The 17404-nt window shown below is 35.2% G+C and overlaps 2 protein-coding genes across 2 annotated transcripts; both read right to left on the bottom strand.

The window, feature by feature from the left end:
* Nucleotides 1-267: 267 nt before the first annotated feature.
* LOC118582696 (olfactory receptor 4F3/4F16/4F29-like) lies at nt 268-1234 on the bottom strand. Its single transcript, XM_036185747.1, is given in 2 exon segments — nt 268-504; nt 506-1234. Coding segments are annotated over 2 exon segments (963 nt in total). The 5' UTR covers nt 1232-1234.
* Nucleotides 1235-14431: 13197 nt separating this feature from the next.
* Nucleotides 14432-15397, bottom strand: LOC118582591 (olfactory receptor 4F3/4F16/4F29-like). Its single transcript, XM_036185584.1, has one exon. It carries the CDS (start codon nt 15392-15394, stop codon nt 14432-14434), a length of 963 nt encoding a protein of 320 aa, XP_036041477.1. The 5' UTR covers nt 15395-15397.
* Between the last annotated feature and the right edge of the window lie 2007 nt (nt 15398-17404).

Consider the following 17404-nt stretch of genomic DNA (forward strand, 5'->3'; position numbering starts at 1 on the left):
ATATTTTTAAAGGAGAGAGTTTTTCCTGTTCTGAGGACCTTAAAATAAACATTCATCTTCTTTATGTCTAAGAGTTTACATCATGTAGGTATTATCCCTAAGCAATTGAGCTTCATTAAACTTATAATGTATTTTGTGCTTTCATAAATGTTGTCCCTTATTGTTAAGTATAAAACAAAATAGCATATATATTATAAATAAGCATATTGAAATAGACAAAGCAATATTATCCTCAGAGATTGATTAACAATAAACTTCTATGCTCAGTTAAGATTGTTCACAGGTCAAGTGTTTAATTGTTTGTCTATAACCCAGCAACTGGTTCAATACTCTCTTCATTGCCATTTTCATTTCTTGGTTCCTCAATGTATAGATCACAGGGTTCAGAAAAGGAGTGACAATTGCATCAAATATGGCCAAAAACTTATCCAAGTGTGTGGAAGAAGAAGGCCATGTATAGAAAAACATCACAGGACCAAAGAATAAGACCACCACAGTCACATGGAGCTGAAAGTGTGGACAAAGCCTTGGAGGAACCACTTGAAGAGTGTTTTTGAACAGTGATTATGATGACAATATAGGAAATGATCAGTATGAAGAAGGAACCCACTGACATAAATCCACTATTGATTGAGACCAGTAATTCTAGTCTGTGTGTGTCTGTGCAAGAAAGTTTGATGAATCTGGGAAAGTCACAGTAGAAGCTGTCCAACACATTTGGTCCACAGAAAGGTAAGTTTACTACAAAAGCCAGTTGAAACAGAGAATGCATAAGGCCAACCACCCAGGAGGCCACTGAAAACAAGATGCACATCTTTGGGCTCATAATGGTCAAGTAATGGAGAGGCTTACATATTGCCACATACCTGTCAAAGGCCATGGCTATGAGCAGCACCAACTCCACACCACCAATGACATGGATGAAGAAGATTTGAGTGACACAACCTCTAAAGGAGATGACTTTGTGTTTTCTGAACAGGTCACAAATCATCTTGGGGGAAGTGACAGAAGAAACACCCAAATCAATGAAGGAGAGATTCGCCAACAGAAAGTACATGGGAGAGTGTAGGTGAGAGTCAGAAACCACAGTGAACACTATGAGAGAGTTTCCCATCATGCTTGCTACATAAAATATGGAGGAGAACACAAAAAGGAATAGTTGGATAATCCAAGAGTTGGTGAGTCCCAGGAACACAAATTCTGACACCACAGACTGATTTACACCTTCCATTGGCTTGGTTGGCAATGTTACCTGAAGGAGAAAATGGGAGAAACTGTAAATTACAATTGTATTTACAGAATAGGAGAACCCTCAAGTTATGGAAGCCTATTTTTATTCCAGCATAACAACTAGCCTAAAGTCAAACAAACAGATATGGATAAGTGCTGAACATGAGCAATCATAAGAGTATTATAAATTAAAACTATTATGAACTATGACTTGACACATGTGAAAAAATATTTTGTAAAAAGAAATCAAAAGATAACAAGGTTGGGAGGTTTTAAAGGGACTAGAGATTTGACTCAGTACTTAGGAGCACTTTCTGCCCTTCATAAAAACACAAGTGTGGTTACCAGCATTCTCATCAAGCAGCTTACAGCTACCTGTAACTCCAAGTCCAGAGGATCCAATGCCTTTGTCTGGCCTCCACAGGCACCTGTCCACACATGACATATACATAGATGTAAATACACATAAAATTTTTAGAAATAATTCTTTTAAAAAAGGGCATCATTATAAATTTTTAATGAGAATATTAATTAATATACCCACTAAAAAAATAATGTAATGTCATCAAAATTTTTAAAATATACTGGATTGGTAGCACAATAACTTTACATTTACCTAACATATATAAGACCCTGAGATTAGTCCTCAATAATACAAAACAAAAAGAAAAGAGCACAGAGTGTAAGGTGAAGAAGAAGAGAAGAGAAAAGATAGGAAAGACTAAAGAATAACTATCATTTGATAGAGAAATTCTCTACTTCAGGGTATATATATATCCTGAAGAAATGACATTATCAAGTCAAAATTATCATTTTCATTTATATTATGCCATTATCCATAAACATTGTATGTGAACAATCTGCCTTCATTGATAGATGCATGCATAACATACATACATACAAGCACCCCAGACTATTCTGTAACCCTAAAAGAAGGAATTCTATAACCTTAAAAGAAGGAATTCTGTATTTTGTAATTGCATGACAAGCCTGGAAGTCATAGTGGTAAGTGAAAATAAAGTCATGGAGACAGTTATTGAAAGATCTCAGCGGAAATGAAACATAAAGAAGCCAGGAAGAGAAGGTCAAAAAGTTGTAAGAGTCAGAGGTGGTGGGTGACCTCAGGACCAGACAAAACCAGGATGATACACAGTTGAACTCACAGAGACTGTGATAGTATGCACAGGTCCTACAAAAGTTCAAGCCAGACAAATTCCCAGCACTGAGAAGAGAAGTAGACAAGATTCTGCACCTAATCAAGAAGCTATTTTGAATGCATACCTGCTGGAAGAGTCTTAGTTTTGTCCAATGGAGGAGATATCAGCTGCACTCCAAGGTAGGCTCCATGCTCAGGAAAAGTTGGCCAGTGCAAAATGTACTCATTTTGTGTGCTTTGTTTGTTTAGTTTTTGGTTGGTTGGTTGGGTTGATGGGTGGGTGGATGGGTGGTTTGTTGGTTTTTCTTTACTAAGTTTTGTTTTGGTGGGTTTTGTCTTTTCAAGTTGTTTGTTTTTCAGATTTTTTTTTTGAGAGACAGAACACAAAGTTGGGTAGGTAGTATTCTGTGGAGAATCTGGGAAGAATTAGGGGAGGGGAAAGAGTATGATCAAAATATATTTATGAAAAAATTAATCAAGTAAATACCAAAAAACGCTACGTTCATAGAAGAAGAAAATACAGTGGTGTGCCATAAGCAAGTTACGTGGGGTGAGAAGGGGAAAAGGGAAGGTATTTGTCAAAAGAGAAAAATACTCAGTTAAACAAGATGATCTCCTAGAGATTTCTTATACAGCATGGTGACTGTGGTTTAAAATAAGCTCTTATTTTAGTCACATACTTGAATACTGCTAAGATTTTCAATGTTAATAGCACAAATAGGTATATGAGGTGAATGTTATTTAGCTGCCTTTAGTTACCATGTATTAAAACATCTCTTTAAACACCATAAATACATATATGTATTTGTTAATTAAACTTCTGTAAAAGATAAAGGATGAAAGTGCTTTTATTCCTAAATTTTTAGATTGTGATCATACACAGTCGGTGGTGGCAGTCATGGTATAATGTTATGTTCCATGAAAGCTTCTAAATTTAATAACCTACTTAATACAGAGATAGTCCTTGTGACATGGAGCCAGTCAACATAAAAAATATCAACTAAAATCTAAGTTCTTTCATTTTTCTTTATAACCTGGTTCTGCCAAATACCAATTAAAAAAAAGTTTCAGGTCTTTTCAATATTGCTTCCATTCTGGAATATTACAGAGTTTTACTCTAACATATAAGCCTTTACTTCATCATATCTCCAAAAAATGTTTAACTTCAAGGTTATCAAATGTTAACTAAAATATAACATCATCCTTTATACCATTAGCATTTCTTTCATTCTTTGAGTTAACTTATGATCCAAATATAGGTACACCAATGCATGTCTTCTTTCTCTGAAACAATGAAAAGGGATATGACCTGCATGGGACCAGACTAGACTCTCTGCATACAGGAGACAGTTGTGTAGTGGGGTCTGTTTGAAGGGTCCCCTAGCAATGTGATCAGGATCTACTCCTGGTGCATGAGCCAGCTTTCTGGATCCCATTACCTATGGTCAGACACCTTCCTCAACCTGATAAAATGGAGAGGCCCTTAGCCCTTCCTCAAATGAATGTACCAGGCTAAGCAGTTCCCCCATGGGAGAACTTATCCTGTTGGGGAGGGCATGTGGGGGAGGCAGGGGAAAGCAGGAAGAGGGATGAGAGGAGAATCTGTGTTGATATGTAAATTTAATTTTAAAAAATTTTAAAAGAAAAAAGATTCACAGAGAAGGGATAAGTCTATGAAACACCAGATACTGGTGTGCATCATGTGAGGTACACAAATTGTAAGTATTGAGAAATTTCTCTAGAAATTTTGACATTACAATAAAACTCAAATATCAACATTTACACTCTTCCAGGCCATTAGTCCATGAAGCCTGGGTGTGAACATAATTATTGCCAATAGAGTGTATGTCACATGATCTGGATGCTAACTTCTCAAAGACAGTATCACATATGGGTACTTTGTCCATAATTCTATAAAAAAAGATTTATTCATATTATATTGTAGTTTTAGTTTCGTTTAGAGAAAAAGCAGCATACATCTGGGCTCTGGATTCAGGACCCATGATGAAGCTCATGGTTTCAGCCATGTATGTCTATTACCAAAAAAGATACTGAAACCCTTGACCTTGTGATTTATTTCTGTTTAAACAAATTTAAATGGTTAATTCAGTTAAGTTATAGGAATGAAATAAAGATCAGAATCATGTATTTGGCAAGGATTGGGCAGGATAAGGGTGGATTGACCATAAACACAATCATGTCCTCAATAGATAGGTGCTCCATTTGTGAATGCCCAATAAATACTAACAATATCCATGATTTTTTCCTTCCTTTTGTTCATAATAGTGACCAACTCATGAGATAAATTACTGAAAAATATTAATGAATACCAATAAGCAGAGGACATCACACTGCCATGTCCAAAATACATTTCAAAATATACTATAACCCATTCAGTAATACATTACATTATTCACATCATTTTAGTGACCATATAATGAAATTTCAAATGTGAACATCACAATTGTTCTCATAGAAGTCTGTATCTGTTTAGTACTCAGTACAAATTAGATTCATTGATTAATATCTCAATTACACAGCAACCCCTACATGGTTGAATCCTACATCTGTCTTCTCATCAGGGTATCTCAAGCTTTAGATGCAGAAAAGCTATAAATATGCACTGGATAGAAACAGAGAATGTTAAACATCCTTAACTATCAGGGAAATGAAAATCAAACTACTAGGAGATTCCATCTTACACCTCTCAGAATATCTAAGATCAAAAACACAGCTCATGCTGTGGATCAAGGGAACACTCTTCTATTGCTAATGGGAGTACTAACTTGTAAAGCCAATATGGAAGTCAATATGGAAGTTCTTCAGAAAACTGGAAATAATTTACCTCAAGACCCAGCTATACCGCTCTTGGGCATATACCCAAAGGATGTTCCATCATACCACAAGGAGACTTGCTCAACCATATTGATTGCAACTTTATTCATAATAGCCAGAAACTGGAATCAACATAAATGTCCCTCAACTGAATAATGGATCAAAAGATGTGTTACATTTACATAATGAAGTATTACTCAGATGTTAAAAACAATGACATCATGAAATTTGCAGGCAAATGGATAGAAATAGAAAAAATCATCCTGAATGAGGCAACCCAAACCCATAAGGACAAACATGGTATGTATGTACTCACTTATAACTGGGCATTAGGTGTTAGGTAAATGGTAATCATGCTACAAGCAACAGACCCAGAGAGGCTAAGTAACCAGGAGGGGTCAAAGGAGATGTATGAATCCCCCTGAGGAGGGAAAGTAGGATAGATTTACAGGTGGCCTGGGAACAGGAAGGATCAGGCAGAGCAGTGGGAGGAATAGAGGGAGAAATTACTAGGAAAGAAAACCAGAATTAGGGGAGCATGAGGGCAATTCCTGGAAACTCACAGGAATCTGCAAGAGTGACCTTAGCAAAGTCTTCTGATGATTTGAGATGTGGAGCCCAACTGGCCATCTTCTATAACCAGGCAAGGCTCATAGCAGTGGAACCGGAACATCAACCCAGCCAAAAAACCTTTGACCTACAATCTGTCCTGCCTGCAAGATGTGCTGGGGTGATGGTGGTGCAGAACCTATGGAAGTTGCCAAGCAGTGACTGGTCCAACTTGAGGCCTTTGTCATGCCTGACACTGCCTGGATGTCCAGGAACCAGAGGCAGAACAGCCCAGAAACCCAGGATACAGCCAAATAGGACTGGCAACTTTAAAAAAAAAGTGAATGAAATGATTCTTAATTTGATATTCTGCTGTATGCTATATTTATAGATCAGGGGCTAGCCCAAGTGTCATCAGAGGAACACCATCCAGAAGCTGATGGCCACAGCCAAACACTAGGGGAACCCTTAAGAAGAGGTAGAAGGGAATTTTAGGAGCCAGAGAGGATGGACAAGGATACCATGGGAACATGGTCCACAGCATCAACTAAGCAAGGCTTACAGGGACTCACAGAGACTGAAGCAGCAAACAAAGACCCTGTATGGGTCTGAGCCAGGTCCTCTGCATAAACCTTGGGTTATGTAGCTTGGTTATCTTGTGGGACCCCCCCCCAGAGTGGGAATGGGGTGTGTCTCTGACTCTCCTGCCTGCACTTGAGACCCTTTTCTTCCCACTGGGTTGCCACATACAGCTGTGATATCAGTGTTTGTGCCCAGTCTCATTGTATCTTGTTCAGTGGCCATGTTCAGTGGATATCCCTGGGAGACCTGCTTTTTTTTAGGGAAACAGAGGAGAAGTTGATCTGAGGGAGAGAGGAGTTGAAGGGAGAGAAGGGAAACTGCTGATGACAGGATGTGATGAGAGAGAATGTAAGTAAACAGAAAAGAAAAATGTAAAACAGTGTGTTTGAGTTGATGAAAAGCAAATAAAATATATATGATAGTATAAATGAAAAGATAGGCAAAGGGATTGCATAAAGCTATGAAGTAATAGAGCAAATGAATTGTAGTATTTGCTTTTAACCTTTCTCTCTATAAATGCAATCTAAGGATGCTTTCTCAGGTTCTTTGTTCTTTTTTGCTCTTTCTATAAAGAACTCATCATATGTGTCTGACCTTCATGCTAGCTCAACTCATAGGCTCGATAGATGATAGATTAAAGATAGATAGATGATAGATAGATAGATAGATGATAGATAGATAGATAGATAGATAGATAGATAGATAGATAGATAGATAGATATTCTCCTGTCTCTCCTGCTGCTAAGATTTATACCTTGCATTCCCTGGGGTATTTTTTTTCTAAACTCAAGTAAAATTATTCTCAAAGTTCAAAAACCTAAAATAAAGAAATAAATAATTAAGAATAAAAGGAAATCTAAAAGGGATTATGAAATTTGAAATGTTGGTATATAATTGGGAAGAAAAAAGTAGTAAAGCTTACAAAAATTACACATAAAACAATTTTCAATTTGGAATTTAACTCCCTCAATTGAATCTATCTGTATTTTCACTTTGCACATTTTTTTCAAAGCCTTTCTTATATCCAAGGAAATTTAAAATCTCCTAACTTAAGATCATCATTACAGTTATTTAATAGTTTGAGAAATATAAATAATCCTGTATTCTTTTCAAATAAATATTTATGTGAAAATGCACCTCATACCTCTTTACATTCTTTCTGATCAGATTACTGATCGGAACCTAATGAATACAAAAATTCCAACTATAAAGTGCAGATGAAAACAAGAAAAATAAATTAAATTGATATTTTTAAGTTGCATTTTATTTTAAGATTTAGAAATGCCATTCAATCAGAATGTCTGTTTTCAACATTAGGACTGTTGGTATCATGTTAAAATTTACTTCTGATCAGGTATTTATAACATTCTTCCAATCTAGAAAACAAAAATTTCTAAAAATTTGCTTCTGTTTACAAAATACTCACCAAATGATTCATAGAAGGCAAATAGTTAATACTCACCTATTTTTAAAAATGAAGAGAAACATACAAATTTTTCCTTTTTATTTAAATGTATTTTTATATTTTCCTTAGCAGTTCATAGAATATTATATCATTCATTCAATCAATCTTCAGTGAGCATAGGATGATTAATTATGGCATAAACTTAGTGGAAAATGCTGCAAGGTTGTTTGGCTTCTCAGGGACATTTACAATGTGGTTCTGGCTCAAAGGCAGTCAGTTGCTTAGCCTTTTCCAATACTTCAGTTGGTGTCTAACAACTATTCTCCAATGCTATTCAAGTCCTTTTCCTGGCTGTTCTCTACTTTGCTCATCTTCCTCATGCACTTTAGAGTGTGACTCATGTCCACAGCAGATTCAAGCACAAACTAACATCTGAGAATAAGTCACTGAAGCTTTGTTAGGTTTATTTCCATCCATCCATTTTACCTGAATAATAACAACAGCATGTTGGCAGAGTCAGGTTTCTCTATATCCTCTCAAATAAAGCGCCACATGGAACATTCCATTAGGGAGATAAGACGCTAATTATATATACCTCAAGAGGCTGCTGACCAAGAGAGGTTGCAAAAACATGGTAATTTGGAAGGATCATATGGCTACAGAATTATTTTCTCTAGAGATGTATTTGGTTTGGTCTATGTGACCAAAGAATTTTGTAGCTCACACTATGATATTGAGCAGAATGAAGAAAAGAAAACTTGGTTGTTATGGTATCATTAACCTACATGAATATAAAAGTTAACACTTAACAGGGTGGTGCACACCTTTAATCTCAGCACTCAGAAGGCAGAGGCAGGTGGATTTCTGTGAGTTTGAGGCTGGCCTTATCTATATAGTGACTTTCAGAACATCTAGAACTACAGTGAGACATTGTCTCAATGTAAAAATTACTCATTGCCATAATTCCTTAACAGTAGGTAAATATTCTCCCAAAGATTAATTAAAATCAGAGTTAAATCAAACTAACATACTAATTATAGTATAGTTTAAGAAGTAGAATATGTGTGAAGTCTTCATTTTCAGTAAAAATGTGACCTATAATCACAGATGTGTGCTGTAGTTGGAAGGTTTCCTGTGTCCCAGATGGCCATCAGTTGGGACAAATTTCTCCCATTTGTGTCTCCCAACTAAACACATGGTGGCTTATATTATTTATAACTGCTTGGCCATTAGCTCAGGCTTATTACTGAATAGCTCTTACACTTAAATTAACCCATAATTCTTATTTATGTTTAGCCACTAGGCTTGGTACCTTTTCTCAGTTCTGTCTTGTCATCTTGCTTCTTCTTTTGTCTGGCTGGCAACCCCTGACTCAACCATTCCTCTTCCCAGAATTCTCCTTATCTGTTTGCCTGCCTATACTTCCTACCTGGTTACTGGCCAATCAGCATTTTATTTATCAACCAATCAGAGCAACACAATTCACAGCATATAGAACGATATCCCACAGCACTTTCCCTTTTCTGTCTAATCAAAGAGAAAGGTTTTAACTTTAACATAGTAAAATTACATATGACAAAACAGTTATCAAACAAGAATTACAGTTACAATATCTAGTCTATTTGTATTTTGCAAAATTAAAGAAAATATTCTATCATCTGTCCTATATTTGTGAGTCTGAAGTTTCATATCTAATTTATCTTTCATCATGACTGAGGAAAAATATAATTATAACTATCCAGTCTTCATCTACATCAAAGACCTCAGAAGGATATACTATTATCTAAGTTAACAGGAAGTACATTGTAAGCAACTTCCAAAAAAATCTAGAATGACAGAGACAGCTGGCTGCCTCAATAGCTACCTAAAGTTCCTCTGTAATGTTGAGACATCCATCTTCAGCCTATAGGTCTAAAGTTTTTTAGTTGCTTCTCCTTGGTTCCTGTAGACTATTTGGCAGTCTCCTCTGTGAAGCAGAAACCTGAAGAACCATCTTGTCTTGCAAAGTTCAGTGGTTACCTTCCTATGGGTCCTGCATGTCCACTTAATACAACATACTGTCAAGCAGTCTATGCAAGGGCACATTTTTGCCCAGTGACTATCTTTTGACATAAAGAAAGTAAACGCCATAATGAGTTTCTTCAATGACTATTATCTTCACTAAAGTATGTTGGTGCTGCCAGGAGCAGACATGTCTCAATGTCCAGAAGGTCAAAGTTCTTAAAACATTTTAAATGCCATATTCTGTAGGTCTTTGAAGTGTTTGAAGACCACCTACCTAATTGAAATGTATCTGTGTAAAGCTAGAAAACTTAACATGACTATAAATGTGATTATCATAGATGACTAATTATTAATCTGCATTTCTTAATTATACACTACAATTTCAAATGAACTGTACAAACATAACCTTAAACAAGAGTAGAAATATACATACAGTATAACAAAGTTAACTTTAAGTTTGTATTAATAAACTAAAATCCATAGCAATGTAAAACATTTCAAACAAGTTGCTACTCTTTAAGAGTAGATTCAATAATGTATTCGTTTATCCTATCATATCTATATCATATCCCCTTTTCTTCTTTAAAAAGAGATTGCATTTATAATCAACCCACTTTAAATAAAAATAAACATTTATAAACAATATTTTGGGAACTTGGGTACAGCTTCTTATACTACTTCCTGCTGGATGAGAGCTCTGGCGATCTAATGGGGATCCTGAAAAAATTAAGAAATATGGTCAAGTCCTGACTCGAGTAGTCTGTGAGGCTGCATTGTCTGAAGCTGCATTTGCCTTGAAGCTGATCTGGATGTTGGAACATATGAAGACCTCTCAAGGAGTCTTCCTTGATCAAACCATCTTAGCTTGGAAGCAATCCACAGGAACTCATCTTCTGTGGAAACAAAAGTAGAACTCTTTTCCAAAGCAACATATCTTTAGACACAAATTTTGAAGTCAAGATACCTTTAAAATATATATATATATTGATTTAATTCAGCAGCCTTTGCAATCAAATGTCTGCAGTTGAAAATCCCAAAGACAATGTAATCCAGGACTCTATGTATGATTTCCATCTTTATATGGCTTATTTTTATATTACATTTACTGTCTCTTTAAAGACTTTAATTTTTATAACTATTTTTATATAACTGCATATATTAGTTTTCCTCTCTCTTCCAAGCCTACCTATACTGTGCCCATATAATTGGATGACTTCTATATCAGATCTTTTTCAGTGGCTATTTAATTTGATGACAGGCCAGCATTGTGTGTGAATATGTTTACAATTCATGTTCACACACACACACACACACACACACACACACACACACACACACAAACACATGTGTTTGTGTGCAAGAACATGCTCAGAATATAGGAAAATTTGACACTCTACACTGCACATTATTCTTTTCTCTTACAAAATTTACATATTATTTTCCCTGCTCCCGAGTCAAGTGCATAGGCTCATGCATAGGCAAAAACCATTATAACTATGTTATTAATGTATTAATTTACATACACTGAACATTTCATACATCTCTGGGATGGAGCCAACTTGATTCATAATTGATAATCTTTTGGATTAGGTCTTGAATTCAGTATATAAACATTTTTGTTGAGAACTTTTTGTGTGACTCTCCATTACTCATCAGTAGCCATTAGAAAATGTAGCACTATTGCATAACTTCAAAATGTTTCATTTCTTACTCTAACTGGAGTATTAAATTGTTTAAAACCATTCTTTAGAGCCCACAATAAGAAGGAAAAGCCACAGCACATTACATTTTCATGTACCTGACACATTTTTACCCACTGGGTCGCTAATATTGTGGTATATCTAGTTAAATGGAAAAGACAATGTACTAATTTAAAAACAAAAAAAGCATACATATATGCTAAGGGATGAGATACAGTGCAGTTCTGAGAGTGTGGCATTTGGTTTACAAATCTACTGATTTGCTGTTTGGTAAATACACTAGTATTTCTGCCGCCCATTGTGAATCTAAATGTTCAGCAGAGATTGGGCTATAATTATCTTTTTCCTTTTTGTTATTGGGTCTTTGTCTGGTCTTGATATCAGGGTAACACTGCATTCAGAAACAGAACCTAGAAATGTTCCTTCATTTTCTGTGTTACATAATAACTTGAAAAGTATTGGTGTTTGATCTTTAAAGGTCTGGAGAATTCTATGCTGAACCAATCTTTCTATGGCCTTTTTTTTTTTTTTTTTTTTTAGTTTGAAAACATTTAACTACTGATTCTAGCTCAAATGGATGTTATGGTTGTGTAAAATACTTATTTCATATCGATTTGGCTTTGGCAGATCATATATATCTAGAAATTCACAAATTTCTTTTATAATTTCCGGTTTGGTAGAATATAGGGTTTTTTTTAAGTATTTCTTCAGTGTTTCTAGTCTTGTAATATATTTCATTTAATCTCTAATTTTAGTAATAATGATCCTCTTTTCTTTACTTTACTTAAATTGCCTAAAGTTTATCAATCTTGTTAACTTCTTCAAAGAAATGGCTCCATTTCATTAATTCTTCATTTTATTGATTTTTCCTTTCTATTTTGTTTATTTCAGCCAGTGTTTGATTATCTCTTCCCACCTACTGTTTGGGTAAGTTATTTGTTCTCTATTTCCAAAGGCCTTCAAATACATCATTAAGTTGTTCATTTGATATATGTCAAATTTTTGAATAGGTACATAGTGCTCTAAATTTACCTATTTTGACTACCTTCATTATGCTCCACATTTTTGCATACTGTGTTTTCATTTACATTCAATTATAGAATATTTTAAATTTCTTTCTCAACTTCTTTCTTCAGTCAATTATTATTCAGTAGTGTGTTGTTTAGTCTCTATGAACTTGTATGCTTTCTATGGAATCCACTGGTGTTCATATAAAACCTTATATCATTGTGGTCAGATAAAATGTAAGATGTTATTTCAGCTTTTCTACATGTCTTGAAACACGCTTTGCATTCTAATGTATGGTCAGATTTGTAGAAAGCTCCATGCCCTGCTGAGAATTATGTGTGTTGTTTAGTATTGAGGTAGAACATATGGTAGATATCTGTTAAGTCTATTTGGTTTATGATGTCATTTAACTTCAGATTTTCTCTGGGTTTTTTTTTTTTTTTCGTCCTAATGACCTACTTATTGACTAGAGTGGGCTATTAAAGTCACCCATTATCACTATATTGTGGTTAACCTGTGGTTTTAGGAATAATAGTTTTTCTTTTATAAATTGAGTTCTCCTGTGTTTAGTGTGTATATGCTTAGAATTGTAATAGCCTCTTGTTGTATTTCTTTTGATGAATATGAAGTGACCCTCCTTATCTCTCTGACTAATTTTGACATGAAATCTATTTCATCAGATGTTATAATAGCTATGCCTACATATGTCATATTTCCCTAGGTTAAAATACCTTTTCCCATCCTTTTACCATGAGGTGGTGTCTATTATTAATGTTAGGGTGTGTTCTCAGCGGCAGCAGAAAGATGGAGCCTGTTTTCTTATCCAAACTTTAGTCTGTATTTTTTAAATGAATTATTCAGGCTATTAATAAAAAGTAATACTGATTAATTTCTGCTGCTTTGGGATATTTTCTTAGGCTTCTTTTGATTAACTGTTGTAAAATTGTTTATATATCCCATGTGTCCTGTTGGAAGAAAACTCAGAATATTAGTGATCCCATAAATGTGTAGAGCACCAGCATGACACAAGAAATGTATATTGGTTTTGATTCTAACATTGCATCAACCTATAAAACAAGAATACCATCCATCCAAATATCACCCAAACTTCTCTTGCAGTGGTATGGAAAGACAAAATTTAAAACTAAGATGAAAATGAGAAGAAAAGGTAAATCATATTAAATGTCTTTGAGTAGTATACTATAGTCAGCAGAAAAAAAAATCAACATGCTTCCTTGACACCTTTCTGTTTTTCCAAACATAACTCATACAGTTCCTACTGAAGCACATACATATGTAAGACTCTGATGTGCACTCAAAAATTTTAACTTCCTTCTATAACTGGAAAAGACAAGAGATAAACAGGCAGTATGCAAGGTGCACACATGGGAGAAAAATGACCTAGCTCAATAATTCTTATATAAATGTTCTGTGGAATATAACAAGAAGTCACTGCTTATCACAAACGGTTCCATTCAAAAACAGAGACAGTCTAGAGAGATGCCTCACCTTTTAAGGGCATGCACTACCCTTTTAGATGACCCAAGATTGGTTCCCAACACCTAATTCAGATGCTTCAAAACAACCTATAACTCCCCATCAGCATATCCAATGCCCTCTCCTAGACTCCAGAGGGACATGCACTTACATGTGTAAAGACACACACATACAAACATAACCTTAAAATGCAAATAAATATTTTTAAAGGAGAGAGTTTTTCCTGTTCTGAGGACCTTAAAATAAACATTCATCTTCTTTATGTCTAAGAGTTTACATCATGTAGGTATTATCCCTAAGCAATTGAGCTTCATTAAACTTATAATGTATTTTGTGCTTTCATAAATGTTGTCCCTTATTGTTAAGTATAAAACAAAATAGCATATATATTATAAATAAGCATATTGAAATAGACAAAGCAATATTATCCTCAGAGATTGATTAACAATAAACTTCTATGCTCAGTTAAGATTGTTCACAGGTCAAGTGTTTAATTGTTTGTCTATAACCCAGCAACTGGTTCAATACTCTCTTCATTGCCATTTTCATTTCTTGGTTCCTCAATGTATATATCACAGGGTTCAGAAAAGGAGTGACAATTGCATCAAATATGGCCAAAAACTTATCCAAGTGTGTGGAAGAAGAAGGCCATGTATAGAAAAACATCACAGGACCAAAGAATAAGACCACCACAGTCACATGAGCTGAAAGTGTGGACAAAGCCTTGGAGGAACCACTTGAAGAGTGTTTTTGAACAGTGATTATGATGACAATATAGGAAATGATCAGTATGAAGAAGGAACCCACTGACATAAATCCACTATTGATTGAGACCAGTAATTCTAGTCTGTATGTGTCTGTGCAAGCAAGTTTGATGAATCTAGGAAAGTCACAGTAGAAGCTGTCCAACACATTTGGTCCACAGAATGGTAAGTTTACTACAAAAGCCAGTTGAAACAGAGAATGCATAAGGCCAACCACCCAGGAGGCCACTGAAAACAAGATGCACATCTTTGGGCTCATAATGGTCAAGTAATGGAGAGGCTTACATATTGCCACATACCTGTCAAAGGCCATGGCTATGAGCAGCACCAACTCCACACCACCAATGACATGGATGAAGAAGATTTGAGTGACACAACCTCTAAAGGAGATGACTTTGCGCTTTCTGAACAGGTCACAAATCATCTTGGGAGAAGTGACAGAAGAAACACCCAAATCAATGAAGGAGAGATTCGCCAACAGAAAGTACATGGGAGAGTGTAAGTGAGGGTCAGAAGCCACAGTGAACACTATGAGAGAGTTTCCCATCATGCTTGCTACATAAAATATGGAGGAGAACACAAAAAGGAATAGTTGGATAATCCAAGAGTTGGTGAGTCCCAGGAACACAAATTCTGACACCACAGACTGATTTACACCTTCCATTGGCTTGGTTGGCAATGTTACCTGAAGGAGAAAATGGGAGAAACTGTAAATTACAATTGTATTTACAGAATAGGAGAACCCTCAAGTTATGGAAGCCTATTTTTATTCCAGCATAACAACTAGCCTAAAGTCAAACAAACAGATATGAATAAGTGCTGAACATGAGCAATCATAAGAGTATTATAAATTAAAACTATTATGAACTATGACTTGACACATGTGAAAAAATATTTTGTAAAAAGAAATCAAAAGATAACAAGGTTGGGAGGTTTTAAAGGGACTAGAGATTTGACTCAGTACTTAGGAGCACTTTCTGCCCTTCATAAAACACAAGTGTGGTTACCAGCATTCTCATCAAGCAGCTTACAGCTACCTGTAACTCCAAGTCCAGAGGATCCAATGCCTTTGTCTGGCCTCCACAGGCACCTGTCCACACATGACATATACATAGATGTAAATACACATAAAATTTTTAGAAATAATTCTTTTAAAAAAGGGCATCATTATAAATTTTTAATGAGAATATTAATTAATATACCCACTAAAAAAAATAATGTAATGTCATCAAAATTTTTAAAATATACTGGATTGGTAGCACAATAACTTTACATTTACCTAACATATATAAGACCCTGAGATTAGTCCTCAATAATACAAAACAAAAAGAAAAGAGCACAGAGTGTAAGGTGGAGAAGAAGAGAAGAGAAAAGATAGGAAAGACTAAAGAATAACTATCATTTGATAGAGAAATTCTCTACTTCAGGGTATATATATATCCTGAAGAAATGACATTATCAAGTCAAAATTATCATTTTCATTTATATTATGCCATTATCCATAAACATTGTATGTGAACAATCTGCCTTCATTGATAGATGCATGCATAACATACATACATACAAGCACCCCAGACTATTCTGTAACCCTAAAAGAAGGAATTCTATAACCTTAAAAGAAGGAATTCTGTATTTTGTAATTGCATGAACAAGCCTGGAAGTCATAGTGGTAAGTGAAAATAAAGTCATGGAGACAGTTATTGAAAGATCTCAGCGGAAATGAAACATAAAGAAGCCAGGAAGAGAAGGTCAAAAAGTTGTAAGAGTCAGAGGTGGTGGGTGACCTCAGGACCAGACAAAACCAGGATGATGCACAGTTGAACTCACAGAGACTGTGATAGTATGCACAGGTCCTACAAAAGTTCAAGCCAGACAAATTCCCAGCACTGAGAAGAGAAGTAGACAAGATTCTGCACCTAATCAAGAAGCTATTTTGAATGCATACCTGCTGGAAGAGTCTTAGTTTTGTCCAATGGAGGAGATATCAGCTGCACTCCAAGGTAGGCTCCATGCTCAGGAAAAGTTGGCCAGTGCAAAATGTACTCATTTTTGTGTGCTTTGTTTGTTTAGTTTTTGGTTGGTTGGTTGGGTTGATGGGTGGGTGGATGGGTGGTTTGTTGGTTTTTCTTTACTAAGTTTTGTTTTGGTGGGTTTTGTCTTTTCAAGTTGTTTTGTTTTTCAGATTTTTTTTTTGAGAGACAGAACACAAAGTTGGGTAGGTAGTATTCTGTGGAGAATCTGGGAAGAATTAGGGGAGGGGAAAGAGTATGATCAAAATATATTTATGAAAAAATTAATCAAGTAAATACCAAAAAACGCTACATTCATAGAAGAAGAAAATACAGTGGTGTGCCTGCCATAAGCAAGTTACGTGGGGTGAGAAGGGGAAAAGGGAAGGTATTTGTCAAAAGAGAAAAATACTCAGTTAACAAGATGATCTCCTAGAGATTTCTTATACAGCATGGTGACTGTGGTTAAAATAAGCTCTATTTTAGTCACATACTTGAATACTGCTAAGATTTTCAATGTTAATAGCACAAATAGGTATATGAGGTGAATGTTATTTAGCTGCCTTTAGTTACCATGTATTAAAACATCTCTTTAAACACCATAAATACATATATGTATTTGTTAATTAAACTTCTGTAAAAGATAAAGGATGAAAGTACTTTTA

Source organism: Onychomys torridus, chromosome 4 (genome assembly GCF_903995425.1).
Source record: "Onychomys torridus chromosome 4, mOncTor1.1, whole genome shotgun sequence".
In the NCBI taxonomy this organism is placed as follows: domain Eukaryota; kingdom Metazoa; phylum Chordata; class Mammalia; order Rodentia; family Cricetidae; genus Onychomys; species Onychomys torridus.

Excerpts from the sequence above, each read along its gene's own strand:
- LOC118582591 (XM_036185584.1), bottom strand. The coding sequence starts at position 15,394 with ATGGAAGGTGTAAATCAGTCTGTGGTGTCAGAATTTGTGTTCCTGGGA.